Genomic DNA, 17,739 nt, shown 5'->3' with positions numbered 1-17,739 from the left:
AACAAAGAAGAATAGGTTCGATTAAGAGAATTGGAACTGAACATTTAAGAGATCCAAAGAGATTTAGATAATCATGGTAATGTTTAAGAACAAGTAAGACTAAATAATAAAATTAAAATAGCAAGAAGCGATTTTGCAGGTTATCTGGAAGAAATTATATGGGAAAAATGGGAGCTAGCCACCTAATTTGGAGTATGGCGAGGGCTGTGGAAAACTATTCGCTAGGAAAGTAACTAGAAACATTAAAGAAATGAAAGAGTCCAGTAAACAGTGTATAGAGGACTCTGAAATAGAACTGGCCTTTGTAAATATTTTCCAAGATCTTTATACAGATGACTTAGAAGCCTTGAAAACACACACAGGGAGTTGGCTCAGTGAAGACACTTTACGAATACTTGAATTTTAATTAAACCAATACCTAAATCAAGAGATAAGCGTGGAGAAAGTGAAAGGGGCAATTAGAGCACTGAAAAAAGGGAAGGCATTAGACCATGGCTTGTTAACGAATTAGCTCTATATTGTATTAAAGGATGAACTAATCACGTTATTAACTAGTTTATTGGTGGGTATTTTCTCTAAAGGCCAGATCCTGCCACGTTCATGGGAGGAAGCAACAATTAGTGTAATCCTAAAGCCAAATAAGGATCCCAAATGCTGTGAATCGTACCGATCGATTTAGCTGTTAAATAGCGATTATAAGATATATACAGCTCTATTATGAAAAGGCCGGAGAGGGTGATCGGAGGACAAATGATTGATCAAAAGGTCTTTATCAAGGGCAGACAGCTGCATGAGCCGACTCACCATCTAGTGGGCGCAATAGATATGGCTAATGAAATAAAATTCTCCCCTAGTGATAGTAATATTTGATGCCGCAAAGGCGTTTGACAGAATAAGTTGGCCTTTCTTATATGAAGCAATATGATCTGGGAGAGGAAGTCTTAAGGGCAATTCGCTCAATTTACAAAGATGCAGCAGTAAGAATACTGATCAATGGTAAACAAGGCAGATAAATGTAAGAGGAACATGGCAAGAATGCCCTTTGTCTGCCCTGCTTTTTCAATTGTACATTGAGCCCTTAGCAAGCAGAGTAAGAAAAAACAGGAAGTTATTCCATTTAGACATAATGATTGGGTGAAAAAAGTGGCCCTACATGCACATGACTTGATGGTATGTAAATAGCCAGGACTTTACAAGCTCTTTTCAAGCGATTCTGCAAATGTTGAACAATTTCGGCAAGGTCTCATGATACCTAGTGAACCAGCAAAAAACTGAACTAAAGACCTGGAATACCCTTTTTGAAAGCCCCCTAGAAAAAAAGGAAAGATATCTAGGGATTTAGGTAAAGTATCTGGACAAAACAGCCCAAATAATCATTGATAGGCTCATGGTAGAGATTAACATTGTTATCAAGGGGTTCTTGTCCCCTTACAATTCTAGGAAGCATTAACATAAAAATGGTGATACTCCAGAAATTCACTTTCATCTTTAACGTAATTTAACTAATTTTCAGAGCAGAATGGTTCAGGAAACTGCAGGGAGAATTGAATGGTTTTATTTGGGCTTCCAAGGGAGCTAGAATTGCCTGGAAGAAACTTTGCAAAAGTAAATCAGAAGGAGGCATATGAGGAGATCATAATCCTCTTACATTAGAATTATCCCAAGCATTATGTGCCCAAGACGTCCTTCCTCCTAGATGGACATTTGACAGGACTTTGTTTTAGGATCGACAACCCTGATTATTTACACAAAGGGGCAATAGATTTTATCTCGGACAATGATGTGCCCATTAGTGTGGTTTGGGATGGAAGCAATCATTAGGGGAACACTAAACAACATCCTACTAGACATTCGAGCCAGAGACAAGGCTGATCATTACTGTATTTTTCTTACTACAGAACTGGAGCATGGTCTACTATTTCAGGACAATATTCCTGTTCTAAAACTACGTAACCCGCTTGTCACCATTAGAATGCTTCTCAAACAAATCATATGTGGACATCACTTGAACCTATCCATCTCAAAGCCTTCTAAAACAGATCTCAGTGAATTACAACTCTAGGCTCTAGCTTGAAACTTTGATCTCTTTGGCTGAACTTAGCAAGGCAATTCAAGCTTTTTACGTGGTAGGGATAGTTGTTGGTCCGGACTATACTTTCATAGTTCTAACAAAGTTTTCTCCACTTCTTGCAGTCTCCAATTTCTTTCGAAGATTAATTCTTTTGGGAGATGACTTGCTAGTGCGTTTCCCATGAAAGAACCATCTATTGCTATGCTTTTGAGGACAAATGAAGAGCGAAGGCTCATTCTGGCCAATATGACTAATTATTTGTAATTCCAAGATTTAGTCAAAGATTTAAGCTAACAGACTGGCCAACCTGATAGCATTTTCAGTTGTTTCGCTGCCTGTACTATCAAATCAAAATCATTTTTTAATTCATCATATTCACACTAACATTGTTGTACTTCCTTCACAGGTGTCAAAGAAAAAGGGTGAGGGCATAAGAATAAAAGGCTAGTGGTTCCATAATGAAAGGCACATGAAAAGAGGAGACAAGGAGGCAAGCAGATGAAGTTTGCTACGTTCATATTCAGGAGACTGTGCAAATGCAGTCACCAGCACCTTTGTCATGTAACATAATTGGCAAATTGGTCTTATTACAAATCATAAGATTGACATGCAAATTTTCAAGAAATTATCAATTTCACAACTACAACACTCAAGTTAAAAGCAGTGAAAATCAGCTAGTTAATGTCGTTTGATAAAGGAAATGTGTTCATAGGTAAAAACGCATACAAAGATCAAGCAGCACAGACAAAACTGTAAAGATCATGGATTACTTCTAGTAATTTACATATTGCTACAAAATTTGCATAAAGCATCAACGTTAAAGAACAAGAAAGCATCAACGTTAAAGAACAAGAAAGCATCACCTCTGTGGAAAAAAAATTGAAAATATGGTTTCAAAATAAGTCTTTTAATCAACTACTTCACGGCTATCAGTAACTAAGTCAACTGGGAGAAAAAATTATCAAAGCAACCTTCTAAGAGATGGGAGGATATCAGATGCTTATACTTATCACACTAGCACTGGAATCTGTGAACAGATTTCAAGTAAGAGCTTGAAACTACTTGCAACATTCTTTTAAAACCATAATGGGAATTCTCATAACTTACCAAAAGCACTGAAGAGTTGGTACAAATCACTAGTCTTCCACTCTCTTGGAAACGAAACATGAAGAACATGGTCTCGTTTTGGTTGCACTGGTAAACAAAATAAAAAAATTATTCTGAAATATAAGAAAGGTCTGGCATGACTTAAAACATGGTATATACAGTGCAACACAGCCTTGAGTGTAATTCACACTACTCAAAAACAGTCCCTGGAAAGAAAGTGATATAATAAGTATAATCTATAAACCCCCAAGGTATAATCTATAAACCCCCAAGGTATGGACGGGTCATATTGCGAATGTTATTTAAAGAAGATTGAATGGCGTGTACAGATTTAGTGTCGTATTTTTTCCCAGGTAACTCTGGAAAAAAAAAACTTATACACATGTAAACATAGCTGAGATAAAATAAAGATGGCCTTTACAGTGCAGAACATATACTGTACACCATTAGCAGTGACCGAAAAGTTTACATCACCCACTTGAGACAGTAACTCCCTGTATCTATGCCTTCCTAACTATCTCAGCAAAATGCTTCAATTAGTTCAAAATGCAGACGCTTGGGGGATTATAAATCTTCCGGTGGAAGGCCACCTTGGCACACACCTCATTTTATGCTGGCTTCAGCAAAGATGTATTTCTAAGGCCTGAAGCATTGCATATAAAGTGCTATATAATATAGGTCTCATGTATCTCAGAAGAAAAGTGCGCCCATAAAAGGCTTGTCGGGCTCTTCATTCATTGTCATCCAATCATCTCCTATTGGTTTCTCTTGAAGCCGGATTTTGCAGGGGGCCATGTGTAGATTTAAGGGTTTGACAAGTGCCATGTTTATCATATTGCACTACAGCTTGTCTATGGATGGTCTTGACAAGCATCTTGCAGCCTATTTACGAAAATAACTTTTAATCCCTATTTCTTTCACCACTCTATTGGATTAATTAATTTATGCTTTGCAGCTAAAAAACGCCAGTTGTCCTCTTTTCAATTCTGATTGGATACGTCCAAGTATACTTTGCAGCCAATGACATTTCAGTTAACCTTTTTGAAATTCCATTACATTCACATATATGTTTTTCAGCCATGGAATGTCTGGTCTGCTAAAGATATCTTGGAGACATTCAGAAAGCATCCCTGGGAATGCATCCCATTCGTTGCTTAGCATTGGCTTTCTGGTTTTTAACTCATCTTTTGGCTTTCTATTTGCTGGCTTTAGTTGTAGACTGTCCAGAGCAAGTTTGTCCCTCCCAAGGAGCAAAGACTTTTCACACTACCCCTCCTTGTATTCTTCCACGAATGCTCCTTTCTGTAAACTGGCCTGTAAATCTTGTTCTCAGTTTGTCACATTTGCTGTGCATTCAAAGACAAAGGTCAAATGTGAGGTTATGTCTTCAGAGGTAGCTTGGTGTTTACTTTTCTTTCTCCGACTTCAAAGTCAGAGGCTTTATATAAACAATCTTGCCAGATACTGGGGGTAGGAAAGGTTTTCTTTCTAGCACAACATTTAAATGAACTGTACAAGTATACGTAAACTGTATAGCTTTATTAGTAAAACTGTATGTCTGTGCAAATGTAATGGTCATTTTAATTGAAAATGTGTAGCCTATAATGGTATACATACTCCACTCTACACCACTGCCTCTACCCTGCACCACAACTCTATGCCCCTGCACTCTACGCCAATCCACTGTACGCCACTAATCTAGACTGCACTCTGTGCCACTGGACTCTAAACCAGTGCTCTTTATGCAAATACACTCTACACCACTGAACTCCAAGCCCCTCTACTATGCCATACTGTGCTCTCCGCCACTGCACTCTCCGCCACTCTAATCTGCAGCACTCCACTCTGAGCCACTGCACTCTACGATGCAACACTCTAATCTACGACACTGTATTCTAAGATGCTGCATTATACGCTGCTGAATTCTATGGCGCCGCACTCTACACCACTCTACACCACTATACTCTGCAACGCTAAGCTAGTGCATTCTACAACACTCCACTCTATGCCACTCCAATGCACATCACTCTACGCGACCCAACTACACTACCCTCTACTCTTCACATTCCACTTAATGACACGCCTCTCCACGACACTAACCTTTAGAAATGCTGAACAGCAGCCATGTAGGTGTACAAGATGGCTGAAACATATTGAAAAAGCCAATAGCTCTTGCATAGGCGTGACCTATTGACTTAGTTAATGCTGCCTGCAGGGGCGGTCGCTCCACACACCGCGCAGCTCCCTCCTTGAGTGCCGGGACCCCTGACCCCTCCGCCGCTGCCTCGCACAGCCGTGTGCCTGGACTGCTGTTCTGCCGTTTTTTTTTTCCTGTCTCCTTTGCCTGTGCCCCTGATCGTGTATTTCGCTGTGTTATTTCCATTGTTTGCTGTGTTTAAACTTCTGTACCCCTGATTGTGTTTTTGCTGTGCCCTCTGTGCCCCTGCATTCGCCGTCCTAGTGTCCTTCCCGCCGATTCTCCCCTTCCCCGCCGCTGCTCCCCTGCCCCTTTTAGCTTCTGTTACCCGCCCATTGGCCACCCCGCTCCTGCACCCAGCTGCTCCTCCCTCGCTCCGCCCCCTCCACTCTCCATTTATGGCAGAGTCCGCACGTACGCGCAGCGGGCGTGCCCTATGCGCGCCGAAGGCGCGCCAAAGGCAAGCCCGTCTGCGCCTGGACCGCGCCTAGCGCCAGGACCCCTGCTCCACAGCGATGCCAGCCCACACGACGGACCTACGACGCCGCCACCCTCATCGCACTCAAACCCGACCGTAACAGAGCCTGCCACCGAGCCACCCCGAGACACTCCCACGGACCCTTCACCTGCCAAGCCTGCAAGTTCACCTGCCACCGGACCTGCACCGCACCCACCAAGCCGAGCACCAACAACAGCCACCTCAAGTGCATCCTGCTCAACACCCGCTCCGTCCACAGACACGCCATCGAACTTTGGAACCTGCTCGACACAACCTCACCAGACGTCGCCTTCCTCACAGAAACCTGGATGAACGCCTCCTCTGCACCCGACATCGCCATCCCAGACGGGTACAAGATCATCAGGAGGGACCGCGTCAACCAGACCAGAGGAGGCATCGCCATCGTCCACAAGAACACCATCCGCATCACGACCAACTTCGACGACACCTTCAACGCCGCCGAACACCTGCACTTCCAGATACACACCGACCCCAAGACGACCCTCAGAGGCACCCTCGTCTACAGACCCCCGGGACCACGCACACAATTCAGCGAAGACATCACAGACTTCATCAGCCCGCACGCACTCCCCTCCGCTGACTACATCCTCCTAGGAGACCTCAACTTCCACCTGGAGAATAACAAGGACCGCAACACCGCCGCCCTGCTGGACAACCTCGCCAACCTCGGACTCAAGCAACTGGTCAACACCCCCACCCACTACGCCGGCCACACGCTTGATCCCGTCTTCTCATCCAGCAAGCACATCACTTCCACCGGACTTCACTGGACCGACCACAGCTGCGTACACTTCAGCTTCAGAAGAACCACGGTACACCACCACCCGCAACAGGTTCCTCGCCGGAGCAAGATCACCGCCGAGCAGCTCACCGCCTCCCTCAGCCAGAACCCTCCCGCCAGCACTACGGACCCCAACGAAGCAGCCCGCAACTTCACGCAGCGGCTGACCGCCTGCGCCGATGACCTCGCACCATTGAAGAACCCTCCCAGCAGACCCAGAAGCAAGAAAGCCTCCTGGTTCACCGACTAACTCAAGGACTCCAAGAAGAACTGCCGCTCCCTCGAGAAGGCCTGGCTCATCGACCAGACCACAGACAACATGACCGCCCTCAAACAAGCCACCCGCAAGCACCACCAGCTTATCCGCACCACCAAGAAGACATCACTGAAGGAACGACTGGACAACAACGCCAACGACAGCAAGGAACTCTTCAGCATCGTCAAAGAGTTCTCCAACCCCAGCACCGGCAACAACGACTTCACTCCTTCACAAGGTCTCTGAGACTCTCTCGCCTCGTTCTTCCACCGCAAGGTCGCCGACATCCACAACAGCTTCGGCGCACCATCCACGCACCCAACCGTAGAACCAACGCCCCCCACCGCCGCCCTCCGCACCTGGACCACGGTGACCACCGAAGACACAGCCCACACGATGAACACCATCCACTCCGGATCTCCGACCGACCCCTGCCCCCACCACGTCTTCAACAAGGCCGACTTCACCATCGCACCCCAACTCCGGAACATCATCAACACCTCTTTCAACACCGCCACCTTCCCGGAGAGCTGGAAGCATGCCGAGCTCAGCGCCCTACTGAAGAAACCAACAGCGGACCCCACCGACCTCAAGAACTTCCGCCCCATCTCACTCCTCCCTTTTCCTGCCAAAGTCATCGAGAAGACCGTCAACAGACAACTCTCCGCCTTCCTCAAGACGAACGGATCCCTTGACCCCTCACAGTCCGGTTTCTGAGCTAACCGCAGCACCGAGACCGCCCTCATCGCAGCCACAGACGACATCAGAACCCTGCTCGACAACGAGGAAACAGCGGCCCTCATCCTCCTGGACCTCTCTGCAGCGTTCGACACTGTCTGCCACCGCACCCTAGTTCAACGCCTCAGCAACATCGGTATCCAAGAGAAGGCACTGGAGTGGATCATCTCGTTCCTCGCCGGAAGAACACAGTCAGCCTCCCCCCGTTTCGATCCGAGGCCACCGAAGTCATCTGCGGCGTACCGCAAGGATCATCACTCAGCCCCACCCTCTTCAACATCTACATGGAACCTCTTGCAGCCATCGCACGCCAACACAACCTCAACATTATCTCCTACGCCGATGACACCCAGCTGATCCTCTCCCTCACCAGAGACCCCGCCACCGCCAGAACTAGCCTACACGAAGGGATGAAAGACGTCGCCGACGCCTGAAACTGAACTCCGACAAGACGGAAGTCCTCATCCTGGGACCATCGCCCTCCGCCTGGGATGACTCCTGGTGGCCCCCCGCCCTGGGCATCACTCCCAAGCCAACAGACCACGCACGCAACCTGGGCTTCATCCTGGACTCCTCCCTCTCGATGACCAGACAAGTCAACGCCGTCTCCTCATCATGCTTCAACACCCTACGCACGCTCCGCAAGATCTTCCGATGGATCCCGACCGAAACCAGGAAGACGGTCACCCATGCACTCGTCACCAGCCGACTGGACTACGGAAACACCCTCTACGCCGGAACCACAGCCAAGCTACAGAAAAGACTCCAACGCATCCAGAACGCCTCCACCCGACTCATCCTGGACATCCCCCGACGCAGCCACATCTCCGGCCACCTGAGGGACTTGCACTGGCTCCCCGTCAGCAAGAGAATCACGTTCAGGCTCCTTACCCACGCACACAAGTCTCTTCACGACCTGGGCCCCAAGTACCTCAACGACCGCCTGACCTTCTACACGCCCACCCGCTACGCTCCACTAGCCTCGCCCTCGCCGCCGTACCACGTATCCGAAGAGCCACCGCCGGAGGAAGATCCTTCTCCTACCTGGCGGTCAAGACATGGAACTCCCTCCTCATCCACCTTCGGCTGACCCAGGACCATCTCGCCTTCAGGAGACAACTCAAGACCTGGCTGTTCAAGCAGTAGCGGACCCCTTCCCCCAAGCGCCTTGAGACCCTTCCGGGTGAGTAGCGCGCTATACAAATGTGATGATTGATTGGATACATCAGTGTCAGAGCTGCAACCAATGAGTTCCCGAGATATAATCATAACATTTGGAGCAGAACATCCTAAGCATCTTGCGCATCTGTTCGAAGAGTTTACTGGGTGATGGAGAGCTTATAGACAGAGAAAATGCCAACAGAAGAACATGACATGCTGGGTTCCTGAACAAGACACCTAATGCTCTCTCTACCAAACCAAAGGCAGATACGTGTGTTGGGCTTCAGCACACGATATTAAAACTGCTTTTACCATCTTAGCAGAGTATTTATTTAATATTAAAAAGGCCAATTAGACTGATATAGGCAGTTTGGTGTCTTCATTCCCTCCTGTTTAGTAATATATTTCATTGTAGCTGCAAGATTTAGGGTCAATGACTAATCTGTAACTTTGCATAGAATCATTTATTAGATAATAAACCGCTATAATTTAAAAGGTGTAAAAATCTAAAAGGGTATTCATTTTATGTCCAGTGCCCATCCTTGTACCAGAAAGTAAATCCTATGATTGGGACTGTTACTAAAAAAAAAAAACACCGTGTCATGGATATCCAGGGAAAGTACACAGGGTACTCCTATGTGCCACCTTATTCCACTTGCATAAGCAAAGAAGTGGACATGCCGGGATGTTGCAGGTCACTCTCATGCAATTCCTTTTTGCCATACAATGTCGCAATGAGAGAAAAGCTAATGGTCTAGTAAAGACACGATGTGAAAGGGCTAAAACAAAAATGCAGAAGGGCAATAATCCAACATCTTAAAAATAGTTAACCGAGGTTGAATGAAAATACAAAGAACAGCTCTATTACTATCCTACTGCTATTAATGTAAAAGTGTTTTGGCAAAACGTCATGACAGCAAAACCTCCTGCACAGAACCCTATCTGCCCAGCATTGTTATTCTACCCCGAAATCTTTCACCAAACCTAGTTTTTCACATGCCTTATGTAAATTACAGCAACGTTCTTCTCTAAAGAACCATTATTAGGTGTAGATTGGAGAATATATGTATAATGCCCAGTCACTACATGATAAATCATTAACAGGGACTCTAGACTATGACAAAAAGGCGGTCTTTCACCCTGGTGAAGTGCGCTCAAATGCCACCCAGAGAGACTTTCTTTAACAGTGCAAAACTGAGTCAAGTCAAGTCAAGTCAATAAATTTATATAGCGCGCTACATACCCAGAGGGTCTCAAGGCGCTTGAAGAGGGGTGGGGAATTACTTCTCGAATATCCAGGTTTTAAGTTGCTTTCTGAATGCTAGGTGGTTTTGAGTGAGGCGGAGGTGCATGGGAAGTGAGTTCCAGGTTTTGGCCGCTAGGTAGGAGAATGATCTTCCTCCCATGGTGGTTTTGTTGATGCGGGGAACAGCAGCGAGGGCTTGGTTGGAAGAGCGCAGCTGGCGGGAGGGGGTGTAGAAGGAAAGACGTGTATTGAGGCATTCAGGTCCAAGTTCGTAAAGAGCTTTGTGTGCGTGGGTGAGGAGGCGGAAAGTTATCCTCTTATTGACGGGGAGCCAGTGGAGGTTTTTCAGGTGACCAGAAATGTGATCTTTACGCGGGATGTCTAATATGAGTCTGGCTGATGTGTTCTGGATGCGTTGGAGTTTTTTCTGAAGTTTTGCGGTGGTACCGGCGTAAAGGGTGTTTCCGTAGTCTAGGCGGCTTGTAACCAGTGCGTGGGTGACCGTTTTTCTGGTTTCGGTGGGGATCCAGCGAAATGTTTTTTTGAGCATGCGAAGAATGTTGAAGCAAGATGAAGAGACGGCATTGACTTGTCTGGTCATCGAGAGTGAGGAATCCAGGATGACGCCCAGGTTCCGTGCGTGATCCGTCGGGATGGGTGCTTTTCCAAGGGCCTCTGGCCACCAAGAGTCGTCCCAGGCGGAGGGGGAGGTACCTAAGATAAGGACTTCTGTTTTGTCTGAATTCAGTTTCAGACGGCTATGCTTCATCCATTCGGCTACCTCTTTCATTCCTTCATGTAGGTTGGTTTTGGCGATGTTTGGGTCTTTGGTGAGTGAGAGGATCAGTTGAGTGTCATCAGCGTAGGAGATGATGTTGAGGTTGTGTTGGCGTGCGATGGTCGCGAGGGGGCTCATGTATACGTTGAAGAGGGTGGGGCTGAGTGAAGATCCCTGTGGCACGCCGCAGATGACTTCAGTGGCCTCTGACTTGAATGGTGGGAGGCGTACTCTCTGAGTTCTTCCGGCAAGGAATGAGGTGATCCATTCCAGTGCTTTTCCTTGGATTCCGATGTTTCTGAGTCGTTGTAACAGGGTGTTATGACAGACTGTGTCGAAGGCTGCGGAGAGGTCGAGGAGGATGAGGGCGACTGTGTCTCCATTGTCCAGTAGAGTTCGGATGTCGTCTGTTGCTGCGAGGAGTGCGGTCTCAGTACTGTGTTTGGCTCGGAAGCCGGACTGTGAAGAGTCGAGGGATTTGTTGGCTTCGAGGAAGGCGGCGAGCTGGTTGTTGACAGCTTTCTCGATGATTTTGGCCGGGAATGGAAGGAGTGAGATGGGGCGGTAGTTTTTGAGTTCGGTGGGGTCAGCTGTGGGTTTTTTCAGAAGGGCGCTGAGTTCGGCGTGTTTCCAACTTTCTGGGAAGGTGCCGGAGTTGAGGGAGCAGTTGATGACGTCTCGGAGGTGTGGTGCTATGATGGGGTTAGCTTTGTTGAAGATGTGGTGAGGGCATGGGTCTGTGGGGGATCCTGAGTGGATGGAGTTCATCAGGCGGATGGTGTCCTCAGTGGAGATTGCGTTCCAGTCATTAAGGATGTTCAAGGGGGGTGAAGGTACGGCAGAGGGTTGGGTGGGTTGGTCTTCGGGTTGGTTGTCGAAGCTGTTGTGGATGTCTGCGATTTTGTCGTGGAAGAACGAAGCTAGGGAGTCGCAAAGGGTTTGAGAGGGGGTGATGTCGTTGGAGTTGGCAGTGGGGTTGGTAAACTCTTTGACGATGTTGAATAATTCCTTGCTGTTGTGGGCGTTTTTGTCTAGTCGGTCTTTGAATGCGGTTTTCTTGGCAGTCCGGATCAATTGGTGGTGTATGCGGGTGGCGTTTTTGAAGGCGTCCCTGGTGTTGGTGTTTGGGTCTTTTTTCCAAGCCTTCTCAAGGGAGCGACAGAGTTTCTTGGATTTTTTAAGATCATCGTTGAACCAGGGGGCGTTTTTGCTGCCTAGTTTAATTTGACGTTTTTTCAAAGGTGCTAGGTTGTCGGCTGTGTTGGTTAGCCATTGAGTGAGGTTAATGGCTGCTTGGTTAGGGTTCGATGAGTGGGCAGGGGGTTTTGAAGAAGCGATGAGGAGATCTGGTCGATGGTGATTTTGTTCCAGTTTCTTCGTAGGGTAGGTTGAGGATGGTTGTGGGTTGTGGTCTTATCGTAAACAAAGTGAACGCAGCTGTGGTCCGTCCATTGGAGAACTGTGGTGTGACTGAAGGAAATATGTTTGCTGGAGGTGAAGATAGGGTCGAGTGTGTGTCCTGCGTGGTGTGTGGGGGTATTAACAAGTTGTTTGAGTCCGAGGTTGGCGAGGTTGTCCAGAAGAGTGGTGGTGTTGTTGTCGTTGCTCTTTTCCAGGTGAAAATTGAGGTCTCCCAGTAGAATGTAGTCCTCGGAGGGGAGGGCGTGTGGGGTAATGAAATCAGTGATGTCTTCAGTGAATTGTGCACGGGGTCCTGGTGGCCTGTAGAGGAGGGTGCCTCTGAGTGTGGTCTTTGGGTCGGTGTGGATCTGGAAGTGAAGGTGTTCGGCGCTAGAGAGGTTGACGTCCGAGCTGGTTGAGATGCGGATGGAGTTCTTATGGACGATGGCGATGCCTCCTCCTGTTTGGTTGATGCGATCTTTTCGGATGATCTTGTAGCCTTCCGGGATGGCTATGGTGATGTCTGGGGCTGAAGAGGCGTTCATCCAAGTTTCTGTTAGGAAGGCGACGTCTGGAGAGATGGTGTCTAGTAGATTCCAAAGGTTGATGGCGTGGCTGTGGACTGATCGGGTGTTGAGTAGGATGCATTTTAGGTGGTTGGCGTCAGATCTATGTTTGGTGTTAGTGGATGAGGGATTGGTTTTTGTGCAGTCAAACTTGCAGGAGTTGCATATGAAGGGTCCATGGGTGTGTCCAGGTGCGGCTTGGGCGCAGTTGGGGAGTCGGCCGGGGTTTAGTGCAAGGAGGGAGGAGGAATCGTATGTAATGCGGGTGGGCTGGGACTTAAGGGAGCCAGGGGGTCTGGCGCTGGGCGCGGTCCAGGCGCGGACGGGCGTAGACGGGCTTACCTTTAGCGCACCTTCGGCGCGACCGCTGCGCGTGGACGCTGCGCGTAGGACCATCCGTACTTAAATGGTTAGTGGGGGGGCGGAGCATGGGAGGGTCGGCTGGGAGGCGGGAGCGGGGAGGAGACACGGGGCCCAGGTAAACACACAACAACAGCAAGATGGCGGTGGGGTATCCCAATACAAAGCAGGGGCACAGTCGCCGGTCAAAATGCCAATAAACAGCACGAGCGCTGATTAATTAATTATATTATCGTAATGCAGCAACAAAGAGTAATGAATGATAGACAGTATATAAATATCGATACCAGGCGCAATGCTGTCGTAGAGGCGCTCTCTCGGGACAGGCAGGGATCGAGGGGGAGCGAGTGGGAGCGACCGCTGACCAGAAGATCCAGACGGTCACAGGGTCAGAGGGGGACGGGTTTTCCAGAGCGGTCCTAGTGTGTGGGAGGGTCGGCTGGGAGGCGGGAGCGGGGAGGAGACACGGGGCCCAGGTAAACACACAACAACAGCAAGATGGCGGTGGGGTATCCTAATACAAAGCAGGGGCACAGTCGCCGGTCAAAATGCCAATAAACTGCACGAGCGCTGATTAATTAATTAAATTATCGTAATGCGGCAGCAAAGAGCAATGAATAATAGACAGGTATGCCAATAAACAGCACGAGCGCTGATTAATTAATTATATTATCGTAATGCAGCAACAAAGAGTAATGAATGATAGACAGTATATAAATATCGATACCAGGCGCAATGCTGTCGTAGAGGCGCTCTCTCGGGACAGGCAGGGATCGAGGGGGAGCGAGTGGGAGCGACCGCTGACCAGAAGATCCAGACGGATCCAGTCTGATCGATAAAATGGTCCAGCAAAAATAAATTAGCTATTTTTATTGCTTTCCCTTTTTTCTAACCTACAAAACCTACAACAAATAGCTGGTCATCCAAATGTAGGTCTTTAGTCAAATCTACATAAACAAAGCCTACCTATGATCCAGCCGATGCAGCTTCTCCTCATCCTTGACGGAGAAGTAGAATGGAGGGGTGAGAGCGTAGAAAGAGTAATCATTTTGAGGCATTTGAAGAGAGAAAACCACTCAAGGCAGAAACACTGAATGAATGCCTAGGTCAAACTTCTCTGGAAAACTATGCATAAAGGGCATTAGCAGAGAAAGCATGAAGTTCACCAATCCTTCATGCAGAAGTAACGGAAATAAAGAAGGACATCTTCAACATCAGCAACTTCATAAAACTGTGCAGTGGGTCAAAGGACAAGCTACGTGAGATGTCAAAATTAAGCTGAGATACCCTATTTGGCATCGCAAAGTGAAGACGGGAGGTATGATTAAATCCTTTCTGAAAACAGACAACTGCGGACTTAATGAAGGTTGATTTGTTAAGACAAGAAAAGTGGTTGCATTGCCAAATGACCCATCACGGTCTCCAATTCTAGATCTTGCTTGGACAAGACAGTCTCAAAATTTCCAAAGGCTTACCTTGTTGAGGATCCATAAGCTCTAATGCACACCAAGAAACACAGTGAGCTCAGAGCCACAAGTACAGTGACTTAGTAGATGGCGTTGGCACCACTTATTCCAGCACCACTTATTCCAGCACCACTGAATGCAAGTCGGAAAGATCTAAGATTCCTTTTCAGTTTCCCGACATGCAATTTGAGACCACAAAGATTCGGGTGTTGGACCTGGTCCGTTTTCTTCAAGAAGAGATCCAGTCTGTGGTAACAATCTGAGGATAAATACAGTGTTCCAACAATTTTGAACACTAGTACCCCACTGGCCAGTATGGTGCCATACGGATGGCCATTGCTCAAGTCCCTGCTTCTAGTATTCATAAACCCATGGGAAATCAACAAAGAAAGGAGGCTTACATTTCACAGAATCTGAAATGCGCCCCCTAAGGGCCTTTGAAGAGAACTTGAGGGCATAAAGGAACTCACATTTTGCTGAAATATCAGTGACTTTTGCCGATTGTGCCACGGAGAAAAAACGCCAGTTATGGGACAGTGCTATTAACATTCATGGCTTGCCATATTTAGTCTGCTGAGAGAATTCTCCTTTACATTGCCTATTATCAACAAAACCTGATTTAACAAAGCCCAACACCCTAAGCTTGAGGGCTCCCACACAGACACCTCAACTAGCTTTTTTTATATAATACATAGTTGTAGTGCTACAAACGTTTGCTTTTCATTTCATAGACAGCAAAAAGGTCTTCAGGATCAACCGGTCCTCAAACTCAAGTGTGTTCAGATACTGTGCTACAAATTACCAATATTATCAAATTTTTCTCTCAAGTGACATCATCTAATGGAGATGACATAGCACTGCTGCTGACTGGTAAGGTATGAGGAGAAAGAATTAACTGCCTCGGATTGGCTGCATGCATCCAACATCAAAAAAACAACTAAGACAGAAGAGTAGATCACCACTAAACGAAAGGTATTTCTGACATACTGAAACATTGTTGTGGAAGGCATCCCAGTAAGACTATTCTTAACTAAACAAAGTCCCAGTAAGATACAGCACACCAGGATTTCTAAGGGTCTAAAGACTTTAAGAGCCAGAAGAGGGGACACATTGAGTGAAATATTGTGATCATAGTCTGCATTTCTCAAATATTCTGATATGGAAGAAAATACTTCTTAATGCCTCCAGCACTGAACCAAGGAACAAGAGGTGCTTCAAGGACAAAGTTCTGCTCCTGAATATTTTTTGAGAGCACCGATTGGTGTAACGAGTTGCCGGTCAGGGCAATGAGATAGGACAGCAGTTGGCATGAGCTCACCTTTATCAGCCTGTTGAGCAAATAAAGATGTATACTCTTCACCTGGGCAGATAAGTTGCCATCTTAGCCAAGCCTAGGTAATAACTCAGGGGGTCAGATTAGGTCAACTATGAGGACTGCAAACCTAAAAACGGGCAAGACGCCGGGCCCCAACTGGTTCCCAGCGGAATTCTTCAAGAAAGCGTCGGATATCCTGACCCGCCATCTTAAAAACCTCCTTACTGAATCCTTTCAACAGCCGTCGTTACCACCGGACCTCGCGTTGGCCACCATAGTGCCGATCCACAAAGAGGGCAAGCCCAGGGAGGATTGTGCGTCCTATCGCCCCATTTCCCTCCTTAATATTGAAGTGAAGGTGTTAGCGACCATCCTAGCAACCCGCATTAGAAAGGTGATCCCAGGCCTTGTACATATGGACCAGTCAGGGTTTCTCCTGGACAGGGCGACAAAACTAAACCTGAGGCGCACACATAACTGGTTGCAGGCGGTCAAGAGGAGGAGCGAACCTCACTGGTTCCTCTCACTCGACGCAGAAAAAGCGTTCGACGCGGTGCACTGGCCCTTCCTTATGGCGGTGCTCCAGCGGTTTGGCTTCGGTCCGAAAATCCGTGGCTGGATACAGCTCCTATACGACGCCCCGAGAGCACGAGTGAGAGTGAATGGGAGATTATCCCGCGAATTCAAGGTTGAACGGGGCACACGACAGGGATGCCCGCTGTCTCCCCTACTGTTTACACTTACCATCGAAATCTTGGCGATTAGCATTAGACGCAACCCAGACATCCAAGGCTTTTCACTAGACACCCCTGGGGATATACAAGAAAAGATATCACTCTACGCAGATGATGTGCTCCTGTACATTACCAACCCCGATACATCAGTTCCAGAGGTATTTCGGGAACTGGGCCGCTTTGGAGCACGGGCAGGCCACACCATCAACTGGCACAAGTCGGTTCTCTATGACCCGCAGGGGAGGGAGCAATGGGGGGCCATCCCAGACTGCCTGGTCACAACCTCCACTGGCTTTCAGTATCTGGGGATATTTATCACCCTGGATGAGAAACTCTCGTTCTCAAAAAACATTGCCAGGATCATAGGAGACGCGGTACTAGACATGGACAGATGGAAACGGTTGCCGCTCACGCTCATGGGCCGGGCAGCGATGTACAAAATGATCACCCTGCCTAAGTTCCTATATGCACTTCAGAATGAATACTACCCACTCCCGCCCGATACGATACGGAAGATCCACGCAGATCTTCGTACCTTTCTATGGCTGGGAAAGCAGCCGCGAATAGCCCTACAGACACTCCAACGACACCAATACAGTGGGGGCGTATCTCTACCGAACTTGGAGGCTTACTACTGGGCGGAACATCTGACCCCCATAAATGATTGGATTCATGTCCCGGCAGACCACCCGACATACACCCTTGAAAGGCACACACTATCACACAGAAGCATTCTATACTATCTGTATGGTGGGAAGCTGGGGAAGTCGCTATTACCGGCGACGGTAATCACACTGCGGGCATGGCGGCAAGCAACCAAACGTATGGGTTGGGAAGGGAAACCTACCAGACAAACACCGTTGTGGCATTGCCAGTGGCTAACAGAACTTGGTAAGCTCAGGGGTTTCCAACGATGGGATGATATTGGTATATCACACATAGGCGACATGGTTTATAGGGGAGAATTGAAGTCAATTAAGGCTCTCAGGACGGAATTCGGACTCCACCACTCACAAATGTTCAAGTACATGCAACTTAGACA

The 17,739-nt window shown here is 47.6% G+C and overlaps 1 protein-coding gene across 2 annotated transcripts in view; it reads right to left on the bottom strand.

Annotated features, from left to right (window-relative positions):
* PARN (poly(A)-specific ribonuclease) overlaps nucleotides 1-17,739 on the bottom strand; it is a 637,089-nt gene that overhangs the window by 193,199 nt on the left and 426,151 nt on the right. For both annotated transcript variants that reach the window (XM_078663093.1, XM_078663092.1), the window contains exon 20: nucleotides 3,179-3,265. In XM_078663093.1, coding sequence (XP_078519219.1) covers nucleotides 3,179-3,265 — 87 coding nt within the window. The remainder of the gene's footprint in view (nucleotides 1-3,178; nucleotides 3,266-17,739) is intronic.

This window comes from Lissotriton helveticus, chromosome 10, assembly GCF_964261635.1.
Source record: "Lissotriton helveticus chromosome 10, aLisHel1.1, whole genome shotgun sequence".
In the NCBI taxonomy this organism is placed as follows: Eukaryota; Metazoa; Chordata; class Amphibia; order Caudata; family Salamandridae; genus Lissotriton; species Lissotriton helveticus.
Note: the sequence above shows the minus strand (reverse complement) of the source record. Positions and strands in the feature narration are given on the sequence as shown.